Source organism: Mesoplodon bidens, assembly GCF_964165515.1.
Source record: "Mesoplodon bidens genome assembly, chromosome: 11".
NCBI classification, from domain to species: Eukaryota; Metazoa; Chordata; class Mammalia; order Artiodactyla; family Ziphiidae; genus Mesoplodon; species Mesoplodon bidens.
Genome location: NC_138167.1, coordinates 30,211,924 through 30,228,277, shown reverse-complemented (window position 1 = coordinate 30,228,277; position 16,354 = coordinate 30,211,924). Strand labels below are relative to the sequence as shown.

The window sequence follows — 16,354 nt, the reverse complement described above, 5'->3', positions numbered from 1 at the left end:
CTCTACTTGTGCACTTCACCCCCCCTACCCTCTTTGTTTTGATTAGCACTTTGAATCAGTCTGAGGTGAATCTGGGGTTGGGAAATGATGAAGAGGGGAACAGGGAGTCATAACGTTGAAACTGGGCATTCAGATCTTTATAGCATGATTTCCTTATTTTTCAAAGAGCGGAAGAATCCCATCGTTTATCATGTTCTGGTTGGACTCCTTTCTTATCGTTTGCTGGAGTTTGAACTTCAGAGCTATGGTGTCAACCCTGCTGTAATATCTCAGGGGCGCTCCTAGTGCGGGGCTGGTGCCATGGCTCACCCTCCAACCTTTCCTTCTTCACTTCAGCCTCCAGCCCTGAGCTTTCCAATCCCCAGAGTAGCCAATGTTGAAAGAAGTTGCACAGGTAAGTAGGTGGTGGGAAAGGCCGGGGGAAAAATGATGCTGTCATCAGTATATTAAGGGTGGATGTTGGGCCATTTTGTCAGTGAGTCATTTTGTTAGTTTAAAAATATAGTGTTTCTTATAAATTATTTTTTTCATAAAATTATCTCATAAATTATTAAAGTCCTAGTGTTCTAAGAAATAATTTCATTTCTTATTAGTTAGATGTGAAAGAGGGAAAACCTTAAACTGAATAAGCCATTAATGTTGTAATACAAAGGAAGTTTGTTAGATTTTTTTAAACTTCATATTCTCCACAGAGTATAGCAGGACCAGAAAACTCATGTTCAGAAAAGAAGCTAAGAGAAAAAGTCAGGGAAAGCATAAATCCATAGACTAAAAATTTTGCTACGTTTAACTTGGTATCAGAAGGAGGCATATTTTAGTTTCCTTCCACTAGCTTTAGACATGCTGTTCTTCCCTTTCCCAAAGTTTCAGGCGAGTAGCTATATTTTTAAAATTTGAAAGAATAGAAACTTCAAACATCTTTTTCCTTGAAATCTAGACAGGAAGACTGGAACATTTCTACCCATCTCTAGATTTGAGGTTAACAAAGTATAGAAGCGGTGAAGGCACAATATCTGGTACACAGTTCAGCAAACATTTGTTGAGAACAAGCTCACCAAATTGTGTGTGTGTGTGTGTGTGTGTAAAATGCTAACACTCCTGTCATTTTCTGCTTGTGTTCCTTGTATCCAAAATCATGATCTAACAATATAGATTTTTTTTTCTTAATGCAGAATTTTTAGAAATAGTTCTATAGCAGTCTGTGTCTGCACTACTTTGCTCACAAATAAATACTATCATTTTAGGTTCTTCTCAGAAAGGCTTCAAAAATTGTTTCTTTAGTTCTCCCAGATCTATCCCATGTAATTCTTATTCACGTTATTTCTAGATTCTTTTGCACATAACAAGACATTCAAAATTATACCCAGGAAAAATAGAATATAGCCTGTGATGGCTAACACTTCTTCAGAGAAAGTATGTCAGGATTAAAGAGATTGGGGCACCGAGTATTTGACATTTCAAGTCTCAAAGCAGGGCCTCAAAATACAGAATCCTCAGCAGTTTCTCTCTCCTTTCCTCTAAGTTCGAGCGTTTCTTAAATTTATTGGGAGGTTTGTAGAAATCCATATCCCCCAGCAAAGCAGACCATCCATCAGTTTCTTGTGGATTCCCGCCCTCTCTCTTCTGCATTAGCGAGCGCTCCCCACCCCCACCTCTGACACTGGCATAAGATAGTCACCCTCATTAAAAACATTCCCTTCATACTTAGAGGATTTGTTTTATATTCTAAACTTATGGGCTTTCTACTGTTATATGTTCTTCCACTTATAATTTATAAATTTATATCTTAATATTTAAGGGTAAAATATTGCTTATTTTAATTTTAGGCCCTATTGTGTGAGTTCTGAAATCTAACTTACTGGTCATAAGGCATACCATTTATAGTTGGTTCTTTAGTTAATATATGATTGTGTGCTTCTTTTATGGTTAGCACTTTTTGAGTTATTAGTGTTTTGATTTTAGGATGATGCACGTGTCTTCTAAAGCTTGTATGTTGGTGGTTATAAGTTTGAATCTGTATGAGGTATATTGATACAAGCAACTTTAAGAATTTGGACATCCACAAAATCTGTTTCTTCAAGTTGAAGCATGCACAACATATTCTCCCTAGATCAAAGTCAGACTGATCAGGAGCGCTGATAGACCTTTTGTTAATACTCTTTAGAGAGTTTGTAGATTTGGTGGGGGCACACCCTAAGGTATGGTGTACATGGTTTTGGGAATGTCATCTCAGTAAAGCAGCTTCAGGTACCAAATTTCAGTAAACAGTTTTTGGATTGGGAAGAGTGATGTGTTTTCATCGCTCTCTTGGCATGCCCTCTCTATCTTTTTATCAAATGTGAGCTACCCTGTTTTGCGGGGAATGATATCTCTTCGAAGTATTCCTGTAACCCCTGTAAAGAACTCTGTGCCAAAATATTTAACTACTCTCCAAAATAATGATTGTTGATATGTTCCTGTAAGCCTCTAGTTTTCTGCTGAATCACATTTCCAGTCAGAGTTTCCTTTGCATCTACCTGTTAACTGCCTTTTCAGTGTTCATTAAGGCTTTTATTGCTCATTTATCCAGCAGTCTGCATTTACTAAAACTATGAAATGAATTGCTTTATTTCTGTATCAACTTAAGTTGATGAATTTGAAATTATCAATTTAAAATTTATCTAAATCTTCACTTTTTTTAGATCCATCCTAAGTAGATTAGTAAACTATTCATTATACATTTATTTATATTATAGATATCAAACCACAGTATTCTAGAACTAGTAGGACTTCAAGAGTAATATGTTTTTTAATAGGAGGAAAGATCATTTGTTCTTTTCCTAAAGACTTCCAGATATTAAATTCTTTGTTCTTTGAGGAGCTAGATTTTTTTTCTAATGTAAGTGCCTTTCTCTCCTTTATTTAATCCCATTTCTTTTCTTTTCTTTTTTTTTTTAGTGTTTTCTGGAACAAAATAAAATTAGGATTATTTATAACAGTTGTGAAGTAGGATTGGTAGCTCAGAATCCTATTACCAAAAAATACCACTAAAACAAAAGTTCCTTGGGTTATAAATATTTCTAGGTGGTAGTATATCATATTTGATATAGGTGTACAGTATTCTAGTTCCATAGAATTTGGGCAGTGTCTCAGTGGATTTGACCTATCAGCTTTTCCCTCTAAAAGCCAGTAATAAAGATAACCGATTATCTTCAGATATTATGGCTTCTCATGATTGGTTTCAATTTTGATTGACTACATCTTGATAAAGGCAGATAAATGTTAATGACAATTGACTGTGATTTTTATTAATTTTCTGCCTGCTTGATAAACAACAGAGAACTTGTATGTATATGTATGGGTGTGAAGAGTTTGCTGATAGTGAATATGAAATTGGGAGGGAAAAGTAAGAAGTCAAATTTTGTATTCAGCAATCAGAGTGAAGTAGTAAAGTCTCCATTAGGGAAACAGGAGTAAAAGAGCAGTCCTGTCACCCCCAACCCCCACCTACATTTGGCTCTCTTTACCCTTTATAATACAAGGTGGATGCATACTCCGTTGCTAAAGATGAAAAGTTGCTGGCTGTAAAAAAGTCTTCGTACTTCAGTGTTGTGAAAGAGTTGATTTTATGATGGGACACGTGTATCAGCATGTTAACAGTAAAACTCCTGGCTACTTTAGAAATAGAATCACAAGAAAAGGTTGCCATTAGGGATTTGGTCTTGTTTTAACCCAATTGGTAAACATATTCTACTCGTTTAATGCTACAGTGTCTATTTCAGTAGCTTATAATAAAAATTTAGAGTTTTGTAATAACCATTCTAATTCCTTGAATGATTAAATTATGTTCACTATATTTTGAAAGTAAAAATATTAGTTAATTGGAATATGGAAATAGTAATTACTTTTTAATTGGTGTAGTGGTGGTGTTCTTTCATTTAAGCATAATTTTTTTCTAAAATTAATGTTGCTTTCTCTAAAATAGATATGATCAGTCTGGTAGAGACTGGCTTTTGTTTCACATACCTCTCTCTAGGCAGTTCATTCTCATTCTTCTGCTAAAGAGATCTTTTTTTTGACATGCACAAATATTTGATGTGGCACCCTCTACTTACCATTGTTTACTGCAAAGTAAGCCCCGCACCCCTTTTTGCCCTTTACTGCTTCTCCCGTCATGAAGCTTACAGTTTGGGGAGAGTACAAACATTAAACTATTAGTTGTATGTCTGAGGGTCAGTGTACTATCGTGGTTAAAAGGGGGGACTCTAGCAGATTGTCTGGGATCATATCCCGTCTCTGTCACTTATCAGATGTGGAATCTTGGGCACATCAGATATGTGACCTTGGGCAAGTTACCCAACTTCTCCAGTTCTCAGTTTTCTCATCTAAAAATGAAGACTAAATAAGTAAATACATAAGGATTACATACATGTTTATATAGTTATTACTAAGTAAATTATGAAGATTATATAAATACATTTTGGAGCATTTGGAGTATATTGCCTGGCATAGTAAGTGGTCAATAAAAGTTATTTCTTATTATTGTATAATTATAGTTAATGATAAAGTATTTTCAATGACTGCAAGCCAGGGGTCCTGATTTAGTATGAAAGTTTCAAAGAATGGGAGAGCATTCTAAGTAGAGGTATCAGCCTATGCAAAGGTCTGGAGGCGGAAGAGAACTTGTGTTTGAGTAACTGAAGGTGTGTGTGGCAGCAGTTTAGTGGTGGCAGGGGACCTGTGGAGACAGTTAAGGCCAGAGAGGTTACACAGGGCCTTATAAGCCTTATTACTGATTTGGAAAGCTGTTGAGGCATTTCAGTCAGCAGGGCCATGACTGTTAAAGTTTTATTTTAAAAATTTACTTGGCTGATGTGGGAGAGTAAATTTGAGGGGAATGAGAATGGATTAATAAAGACCTGATTGAAGGATATTGGAAATGCTTGTTCTCAGAAATGACAGAGGTGGAAAGGTATGGATGATTTCAATAAATATTTAGAGTTAATCTGCTCAGCTTGAGTTTTAATTGTTGAAGATGTCAGGGGTTACAGATGGCATTTTCCAGAGATTATCATGTATAGGAACAACTGTGAATAACCCAAACTAAGCTGAGGCATAAGGTTGTTGTTGGATTTTGAGATAATTACTGCTGCAAAATTATGTTAAGGTCGTGATCTCAGGAATATTGGTCTGCATCCTTTAGGGGAAATTAACAAGAGATACGAGAGTAGGAAAGTGACAAAGTCATTGTAGTGGTTATGAATGGTTAGTGGTTAGTGGTTATGAATATGACATCATAGTAAAGTGTTAGTTGAGGGAAGTCTTCACCTAGATTTTTGTACCTGGCTTTCCCATCTATATCCTTGCCCTCTTAACCTGGCATTGAAATTTAGCCTATTTTTCCTTACCACCTATCATTGTCCTTCCAGATATCCTCCTTGTTGGCTGTATTAAAAGTTTTGTGTTTCTGGGCTTTCTCTCACTTCCGAGAACTTATTCCTGCTGCTTCTTATGCCAAAGTTTGCTTCATCTCCCACCCTACACTCTTCTCCTTTTTTTAAAATAAAAAAATTTTTTTAACAATTTTAAATATTTGTTCAAATATTACTTTACAAGATTTTTCAGTTGTTTCCCTCAGATAGAGTTAGATATTCCCTTATTTGTGTTCCCAAAACACCTGTACAGATTTTCATACTGTAATTGTTTATTTACAGGTGTTTCTCCTAGCTAAGCTGTGAGCTTGTTCAAGACTTGGGGCTGTTACTCAGCTTTTGTGTTCATTAGCACAGTTTTTGGCATAATTCATATAGGAAACCCTTAGCATGTTCACTGAAATGTGAAGGGAGATCAGTCAAAGGGCTAAAAAAAATCTAGTCCATAGCTTAAACTAAGAAGGTGATAGGTAGAATGGCAAAAAACAAATGTGAAAGCCACTGTGAAGAAAGGTTAGAATATGATGATATGCAGAACAGAACAGGAGAAAGTAACTCGGAAAGTCAGTTTTAAATATTACTGATTTAGTTTATTAAAATGCACCTCTCATACAGAAATGTCTAGTAGCACTTTAAAATATGCTGCTGGAACCTTAAGACTGGAGATAGATATCAAAATCAAACTATATTTGTTTGCTATCAGGAAAAGGACCACTCTGCCATGGGATGTGTTTCTGTTCCCTGGGAATAGGATTCCATGCCTGGCCCAGCATGCCAGCATGATAGACAATAAATGATTTTAGAGTAAGTTCCTCTCCAGAGGTCTTGCTGAAGGAAAATTGTGCAAGATTAAATACCGCCCATCCTGCCTTGGATATGATCTATTTTTCACCCACCCTTTCCTATCTGTCTACCTATCTATCTACTTATCTATCTATCTAAATTTATTTTTGAAGTTTCACTTGTAAAGTTTCTTACTTTGTTTCTTTGACCATTTAAAAAGCTCCAGGCCTTGCCTCTTATTCCTTCCCTTTTGTAATTACCGTTCATCCCACCTGGATCAGGGACCACTTTATCCGTCTTTGAAGTTGTTGGTTAAGATTATCTCAAGTTTGAGGTTTTATGAATTCTTCTGTGAGTATTCTGAGTTACTGCATTTGGCTTTGAAATATTATATTTATATATTAAGAATGTTAGACCTTAGGAACCTCATAGCTAGTCCTAATTAAGTAATGAAGGTGTTTACTGGGAAAATCCAGCCAACTTAGTGCTTCCATTCTGCTTGTCAGTTTAATTCCTCTCTACTACATTTTGAGGCCAGCTCTTTTTTTGGGGGGGGGTTGTCAGGCTGATAGAATTAGTGTAAGCTAACGTGTGTGTGTGTGTCTGTGTGTGTGTGTATCTCCTGATTAGTTCTTATGGAATCAAAGGAAATATAAAATGTCTTAGTTACATGTTTTAGATCTGTATTCAAAAAAGACTTAAGAAACATTGCTTTTGGTACAACATATTTCATGTATTTTTCTTGGTGAAATCTCAGTTTTTACTTCTCCTTTGTTAAAACATGTGATACGAGAGTTGAGAGAGAAGGTGGTCAGTTAACAGAATTGATACAAGCCCTGTATATGTTTGCTTGAAGAAGGCTGACAAATTGTATATACCAAATATTTGAACAAATTTTATATGTAATGTAGAATGAAGTATGATTTTGTTTTTAAATTAGTTTCTAAAATTTCTGTTTATCAAATTGACTTTAATATATATGATATAACCAATAATTTTAATATATTTCAGTACAGTGTTGACATATCCCCTACCACTACCACTGTAGCCTGAGCCACCATTATCTCTCACCAACCTGTTTCCCTGCTTCCACTCTTGTCCCCTCTTTTGTCCATTCCTTACAGAGTAGCTACAATCATATTAAATATATACATAAATAAGATATGCCAAATTATGTCACTTAAACTGCCCACATATTCTCTCTCTCTCTCTTTTTTTTTTTTTTTTGACCACATTGTGCAGCTTGTGGGATCTTAGTTCCCCGACCAGGTGTTGAACCTGGGCCCACGGCAGTGAAAGCACCGAGTCCTAACTACTGGACCACCAAGGAATTCCCCCAAATCCTCTCTTGACTTCTCATTTCACATAGAATAAAATCCAGAGTTCCCCAGGCCTGCAAGGCACATGATCTGCTCACACTAGTATCTTGGACTTTAGTTCCTACCATCTTCCACTGAATTCATTCTGCTTGAGCCGCACCACTGAGGACCTTGTTGTTCACTTTGCACTGACTGCTCTTCCTGTCTGTCTTAGCTAGTTAGTTCCTTTACTTCTCTGCTTCATTGTTACTTTCCTAGTTTCACCCTTCCTGGGTAGTCTAAAATACTTTCCTACTCCATTCCATCATTCTATATGGAATACAGGACACACCCTTTAAAATTAAATAAAACTATCTTTTTTTGGGGGGGTTGCTGAGTTGGGTCTTTGTTGCTGTGCGCTGGCTTTCTCTAGCTGCGGCAAGCGGGGGCCACTCTTCCTTGTGGTGTGCGGGCTTCTCATTGCGGTGGCTTCTCTTGTTGCAGAGCACGGGCTCTAGGTGCACGGGCCGTAGGCACGTGGGCTCAGTAGTTGTGGCTCACAGGCTCTAGATTGCAGTCTCAATAGTTGTGGCGCACGGGCTTAGTTGCTCCATGGCATGTGGGATCTTCCCAGACCAGGGCTCAAACCCGTGTCCCCTGCATTGGCAGGTGGATTCTTAACCACTGCACCACCAGGGAAGCCCAAAACTAGCTTTTTTGAAAAACTACTGTGTTGTCTTCCTTTTTCTTTCTGATTTTGCCATGGATCAGAGAATTCTTTGTTTCATACCAGTACCCATCCCTGGGACTGGGGCTTGCATTTGAAGGCAGAGTATTACACTCTTACCTCTTTTCTTTTTTTTTTTTTTGCTGAAGTCATGTAAAAATAATTAGTATTTTCACTGTTGTGTAATTTCTGTGTTGAAGCACACAAAACAAAAATGAAATTATACATGTTTGTGTTTTCTCTCCCTCCCTCTGGCACACACACAGTGAGCCTGGGAAAATTTGGTATTGATGAAGGAGAACATTTCTGTTTTCCTCTGTCTGAGGCATTTCACGTGTTTAGTTTTGCTTTCAAAACAGTAACCTCTTTGCACTATATTAGAATGAAGTTTTTTTATTCAGTACAATTAATTTCAATTTTAGGATTCTAAGAGTCTGTAATTGGTTTTGATGATAAATGTTACGTCACAATTGTTAAGAGTTCACTTTGCATCCATTTGACTTAACTTATGTATGTAAAACTTGATGAGAGGTGTCTTGGTACGCTCCTGAAATTCTAGTGAATTCTGCAAGTTTCATGCCATTTTCCTATGTTTATCCTTTTTTAGAATTAGAACTCAGTAGTAATTGTCCTTTAAAGAGAATTAAATGTATCCTTAACTTTTACAAAACAAACCTTTAAAATCTCATGTGTAAAGAGTCTTAATTTGCAGACTCTAAAGTGCTTTTTTCCACTGTTACTTTTCTGAAATAAAACTCACTAAAAAACCTCTCTTTCTTATTAGGGACTACTTAAGAGGTTAGAGGCTAGGCATGAGGGATCCTACCTAGTCCCTAAAATTACATTCCGAGTTATAGAAGCACTTGCCTGAGATTCACCAGGGAATCCACTGCCCAAAGAAGATAACGTATGTTCTAACAAATTAATAGATCCTTGAAAATATTTTTCTGTATTTCACACCTAAAGAGATATATAGCCTAAAAACATACAGCAAAGCAGTGGTTAAGTTCTCTTCAGACTGGTGTTCATATTTAACTGAATAGCTTTTTCTCAGACTTCAACAGGAAGAATACTTAAATATTTGAGTTTCTTACAAATTTAATAAGGAACTTAAAATATAAAGCAATTATTAAGTAACATGGGTGTTTTCAACAAACTTGCACATCAAATTTGGCCTTAAAATCTGCAATATACCAATTCACCATGTCTACTGATTAACAGCAGTAACTACAGTGTTTCATTTTGAAATGAGAAGTAAAAGAAAGTTCCTTTTTTCTTACAGTGGAAGAAAATACCCTTATTCATAATGAGTGTACCAGACGAATGTCAAATTTGATGAGTTTTCCCCATTTTTTTTGTGTGAAAAAATATAGTCACTGTGTATTCTAGTCTTTACAGATCTCTCCTATTGTGACATTTCAGTTTACTTTGAACTGCAGAGTACTATTAGGGATAAGACACATTGACCTTAATTAAATAACCTGTCAATTGATAGTTTTGGAAGCTTTATACAGGTCACCTTATGGAAAAAAAATAAAATAAAATAAAAATTAGCACAGATTTAGTAATTATCTTGATGAGGGCTCAAAATTACTAGTGTTGGATATGGTAAAGACTTAAAAAGCAAAAGAGTAAGCAGGTTATGTAGTAGAGATCATAAATTTATACCAGGATGATGAGTGAAAAAATTATCCTACTATTACATGAGTGAGAGCTTGTGGCTTGAGATAAGATTTCCAGTGTGCCATTATACATGGACTCAAAAAGTGCTATATCTCAGTAAACTTAGATTGTAAGTGAAGGTGATATGCTCTGCAAAACATAATTTAAAAAGTAGGTATAACGATGACAAAGACACTAATGTTGAAGATGCATGTGAAATTTTTGAATAATTAAACCCAAACTTAATTTTAAAAAAATCTTTGTATGGGAAAATTATATTGGGTTGCCAATTATCAAGAATAAGTAATATTTTTTCTTTTAAAATAATTGGAATCATTGCATGTGACAGACTTTAAGTTTCTCCTCTTGATTTCAGGGCCTGAAAGTAAACATTTACTACTACATTGTTATGACTTTCTCACCTGTATCATTAATTCTTAGTTGATCTGTTTCTTTATCTTAGCAATGCTCCCTTCATTTTATGTGTTCCACATAGGAGTAAGGTAAAGCCTGACATTTTCCAAAACATTATTCTTGATAAAAGTAATATTTTTGTTTAGGTGACAAACAGCATGTTTGGTGCTTCAAGAAAGAAGTTTGTAGAGGGGGTCGACAGTGACTACCATGACGAAAACATGTACTACAGCCAGTCTTCTATGTTTCCGCATCGGTCAGAAAAAGATGTAAGTTAACCAGTTAAGCTGTGTTTACTCGATAGTATATGTCTGTGTCTCTTTCTGATTCCTGAAAAGCAGTATATGAACTGTAGAGTACCACTTTTGGTTGAGTGACTATGTTTTAGGCATAGTGCTAGGCCCTGGGGATACAAAGATGATGAGCTTTCTTACATTCTTATTGGAGACAAAATGTTGTATGATTCTCAAGTTGGGATATGGTAATACTGTGGTAGGAAGTACTCAAAAGACATGGGAAAAAAAAAATCTAAGTTTCGTAACAAATGCCATCTTTTTTTTTTGCGGTACGCGGGCCTCTCACTGTTGTAGCCTCTCCCGTTGCGGAGCACAGGCTCCAGACGCGCAGGCTCAGCAGCCAAGGCTCTCGGGCCCGGCTGCTCTGCGGCACGTGGGATCTTCCCGGACCGGGGCACGAACCCGTGTCCCCTGCATCGGCAGGCGGACTCTCAACCACTGCGCCACCAGGGAAGCCCTGCCATCATTTTTCATTAAAGTTGATCATTAGTAAATTACTTCCTGTGTCTTAGAATTTCACAAATAGGCTTACTCAAGGTTTAAGTTAGAATTTGGTGGGGTTTTGTTTTGTTTTGTTTTCCTGTTTTGGTGTTATTCCCCTTTATTTTTATTTGGAAATTGTGTCATTTTGGCAGCAAACTATCAAGTGCATTATTAGGACTCTTTTCAAATTTTGTGTTTGGTGGCTTTCTTGTGCAGTTGAATAGCTGACAGAATAATGTCATCTAATTAATTTTCTGTTATCTTACCGCCTTTCTAGCTATTTGCTATTTGATATAAATTATAACTGAATTATTTTTTACATAAATTTCTAAGGTTAATATTTGATGTTATAGTTAAATAATTTGGGATGTCTTTCCGGTAGCATCACTGCAGAAACTAATCTGCATGTGTGTTACTGTGATTGTAAAGTTAAGATTGGTGCAAAAATGGTAGTGGAATATTACTTATTGATGAAAAGCATTCATTCTTATCAGGAAGATATAAAGCTTTCAAACTGAAATTCTTAAAAAAGTATGTGCAGAGAATGAATGACAGAGATGTCTGTCTTCTAGGGAACAGAAATACTGTATTATATGTCAGAATTTTTTAGTCAGAATTATTACACACAGTCATATACCTATGTTGGTTACTATTCCAGGTTAATTGTCACAGAAATAACAGAATGATTTGCTTCACAAAACTTTTTTTAAATTAATTAATAAGGTAGTAAGACATGGAGATTAAGAATTTGGGCTCTAAAACAGGACAGATATGGGTTTGGATCTTGGCTTTGCCTATTAGCAAGAACTTCTCCAAGCCTCAGTTTTCTCATCTGAAAATGGGAATAATAATATAGTAGCTACTTATAAATTTCTGTGTTGCTGATACTTTTTTCATTACAGAATAGTAAGGGGTATTGCACAAACTTTAGAAAATATGCGTGGGGTCAGGGAAGGGAAAAATTACCAATAATGCTAGTCGGGAATAATTTACGGCTAAAATTTTGATTCTATATTCCACATATTTGTATTTAAAAATATATTTGTAGTTAAATCTCTGGGCCATATTGACATGTCTTTCACTAGAAAGTTTGTACCAATTTTTACTCTCATCAGCACTCTCTGTGCCCTTGAGAATACCAGCTATTTAAGTTTTTACAGATAGACAAAAGAAACTTACTGTTTTAATGTGCAGTAAAACATTGCTTAATTTACACACACACACACACACACACACACAGGGCAATGTGTCTTTTTCGTGTAGTTGGCCATTTTTATTTCTTCCTTTATGGATTACTGTTTTTGTGCCATTTTCTATTTCTCTATTAAGATGATAAGTCTTGTTTATTTGTCAGAGCTTTCCATATATTAAGGTTAATAACCTCTTGTCATAAATAGTTTTTCAGTTTTTTGCTTTCAGGTTTTTTTAATATAAAAATATTTATCATTTTTATTGAATTTGACTCATCGGTTTTGTGTGGGTTTTTTGGTTTTAATGTTTTCAGTTTTTGAGATCATACCTAGGAAGACTTTCCCCACCTACTTTCTTCTAGCACTTTTGTGCTTAATTCTACACATATAACTTACATTCATTAGAAGTGTGTTTTGGATTAAGGTATGAATTTTGTGGTGCCAGATTACCTTCCTCGTGCCACCCCCCCACCCCCATAAGGTTATCTGGTATCCAGTTGTCCCAACACTTTTTTTATAGTTTAGATCACAGGTTAGAAGACTTTTCCATAAAGAACCAGATAGTAAATATTTTAGACTTTGTGGGCCAAGAGGCTAAATAAAGGATAATATGTAGGTATTTATATAACCATTTAAAATGTGAAAAACCATTCTTAATTTACGCACCCTACAAATATAAGCAGTGTGCTGGATTTGGCCTGCATTCAGTAAATTGCACACCCCTGAGTTAGACCATTCATTTATGGCTAATTGGAATTCTCCCTTATATATACTAATGTCTGATTTTTTTGGCCTGTTTCTTAACTCTTGCTCTGTATATCATATTGATTCTTTGGAAGAACTACAACATAGTTGAATAGCTGTAGCTTTATAGGCAATTTTCACATCTTAGTCAGGTAAGGTCTTTCACATCCTTTACAAAAATGTTTTTGACTGTTGAACATTTATACTGATGTTTACCTTCTTTCAGAAGAGTGTGTCTCTCTTCTATTTCTGTTCTTTATGCCGTTTAAGAAGTAGCGTTTTATGGTTGCCGTTTTCATTACATTTTTCTAATTGGTTTTTACTGATATATGAAATAGTTCATATGTGTATATATTTATTTTATAACCAACTACCTTACAAAACTCTTTTTATTAGTTTTTGTTGATTGGGAGTATGGGCTCTGGACATTCTATTTAATGAGTTTATATCTCAGTCACAGGGTTTACTAGCTGTGTCCTTGGGCAGGTTACTCAGTCTCTGTATGTCTCAGTTTTCTCATCTATAAAATAAGAAAAATAGTACATGTCTAATGGGTGGTGGTTTTAAGGACTGAATGATAACTGTATGCAAAACTTATAGAAGACCAAATAGTAAATATTAAATGTTGCTACTATAATGAATAATAATAACATTATGCCATTGATTCTTTTGGTTTTTTCAGTAGTTATGTATATCATCTGCAGATAATGATTATTTTGTGCTTTATAAGGCTTTTGAAGAGAAAAAATGTAAACATAATAAATAAATGACTGGGATAATTTTGTATTCTTTTTCTTCCTGGCAACAGTGAGAAAATTATTTTAAATTGTAATTTATGATAAAGGAAAACTGGCCAGTAGTTGAGTGAATCTTTAAGCCAACTATCCAAAAAAAAAAAAACCCCAAAAGCAAAAAGACCCCCAAAACCTAACCAATTCCTGATTTACCCTAACCACAGAGCATAAAACGTTAATTGTTTCTTCATCATATGCATGGTTGTAGAAGTATTTGGTAAACTGTTCTTTATAAGATTGTGTGCTGATTAAATTGCTAAGTATTTCTTTAGGGCTACTTCATATTTTCCAAGGCCTTTTACTTCAAGAGATGCCTGTACATGTATGTGTCTTTCAAAAGAATGCTGAATTTGCTGTTTTTGAGGTGTAAAAGTCATATAAATATTACAGATATATTACTTAAATGTTTTCACAAGATTAAGTAAATCATAGGCAGATGTGGGCTTGATGTCTCCCTTTCTTTCCCTTTTCCTTTTTTGAATCTTAGCGCTGTCACTTATTAGCTCTGTGGCTTTGGGCAAGTTATATGACCTCTTCCTTGGTTTCCTTATCTATATGTAAAGCTTGGATACTGATAGTTCCTGTATCATGTAGTTGTGCGATTTTTAATTATTTGTTTTTAATTATAATCTTTTTTTAGAGACATAGAAAATGAAAAACATTCATATAAGACACAATAGACAACTCTTTGGGGGCGGTATAATCTAAGCAATTTTAGGGTTTTCTTAAAAATTATATCTGTATTTTGATTGCTAACGTATTTTCTAGTCTTTTGAGCCTTTGTTGCACTCATTTGGTGATTCTTAAGCATGATTATTTTAGACACACAAACTTGTGGTAGCATCTTTTCCCTTGTTTTAATATGTGCTGTAAAGACATGAAATGTAGCACCTATCCTTACTTAAAAAAAAAAACTCATGAAACTGATTAGAGTAGACTACTTCCTTGTTTTGACAAATGGCAACCATTTTGAACTTGTACCTAACTTTCATACTTGTGTTAGCCTACAGCAATTATGGCAACTAGGATTTCTCTCAGGCCAATTTATAATAAATATTTTGTTAAAATCTAGTATAAAATAAGGATACCTTCTATCACCATTATTGTCCTCCTCATGATTAGTGTTTAACTACATAGAGAGTCATCCTGGCTGACTCTCTAGCTCGTTGAATTTGTTTCTGTCTCAGGACCTTGCGCTTAGTTTTTTCAGATCTTCACATGGTATTCTCTCTCACTACATCCAGGTATCTGTTAATCTATCTTACCGAGAAGCCTTTCTGATCACTCTTTTCCTAAGTAGCCTTGTATATACTATCAGTACTACTACTACTATATCCTAACTTCTTTCTTGCATTTTAACAGTTACAGCAACTATCTCTTCCTGAAGTATGTATTTATTAATTATGTATTCTCCTGTCTCCTCCACTAGAATTTAAGTTTAACAAAGGCAAGGACCTTGCCTCTCTAGTTTACTGCTGTGTTCTTAGAACTTATTATAAGGTGTAGGAGATAGTGGGCTCTTACTGAGTCTTTTTGTTAGAGAAAGGGAAGGAAATGAGTTGATATTGAAAGTAACAAAATTAATATTTGCAGATACGATTGTTTACCTAAAAAATTCAAAAATAACCTTTAAAACTTTTAATTTGAATGTATATAAGTATGTCAATTTTATATGGCAACAATAACCTAATAGAGTTAAATGTAAATAAATCAGACTTTAAAGAAATTAGAATTAAATGTCAAATGATTTGAAGGCAGTGTTCTAAAATTTCTTAAATTCATTGCCATTTAAATAATCTTCAAACTCTGTATTTTAAAGATAAAAGCCTATTTATAAAAGGGAGTTAAAATGATATACTTAAAAGGTATAACAAATTTTGATACATCTACATAAATAATAAAAGTTTTCATCCAGTAATAACAATCATAAAAAATCATAGTCAGAAAATACCATTTTATTCCTCTCATACTAGCAAAGAGGGTTTTTGTTGTTGTTTGGTTTTTTGGTTTTTGTTTTTAAGTGGAAGAGTAGCCATTATCTGTGAGGGAACATTGAAGTAACTGCTGTGGAAGCATAATTAATACAAACTTTGTAGACAAACAGTTTAGCAATGCATATTAAGAGCCTTTAATATGCCTTTAAATTTGTGCTTTGGCTCTAACCTAAGATTCAGACAATATAATATAGAGATCTTCCTTGCCATACTTTCTTTAGTATGTTTTGAATGTTAAATGTTCTATAGGAATTAATTACATTGACTATTTCAGCATATATTACACTTTCTGAAAATGTTATTTTTGAAAACTTAATGTTTTAATCAAAATTACTTGAAATATCTGGTAAACTCATAATTTGTTATTGATTTCTGATTCATAAGCTACCAGGTCCTATGACTTATTGACTATTTTGTTTTTCTGCCTGCTTCCTCTCTTGTCCCTTTCTTCTTTTGGTCTTTTTAATATATTATCTTCTAATAGTCTTTCTTTTTGTTTACTAGATTTCATTCTGACTTCAGTGGTTTTTTATTTTTTTAACCATACTGTTTTTAATT

At 34.7% G+C, this 16,354-nt stretch overlaps 1 protein-coding gene across 6 annotated transcripts in view; it reads left to right on the top strand.

Annotated features, from left to right (window-relative positions):
* Positions 1–16,354, top strand: part of CNOT2 (CCR4-NOT transcription complex subunit 2) — a gene marked incomplete at its 5' end in the record, with an annotated part of 114,047 nt that overhangs the window by 58,769 nt on the left and 38,924 nt on the right. For 5 of the 6 annotated variants that reach the window (XM_081250101.1, XM_081250100.1, XM_081250099.1 and 2 more), the window contains one exon: positions 10,442–10,564. In XM_081250101.1, the coding sequence (XP_081106227.1) occupies positions 10,442–10,564 (123 nt within the window). Of the gene's footprint in view, positions 1–336; positions 395–10,441; positions 10,565–16,354 lie in introns of all 6 variants that reach the window. The other variant, XM_081250104.1, reaches the window with a different exon arrangement.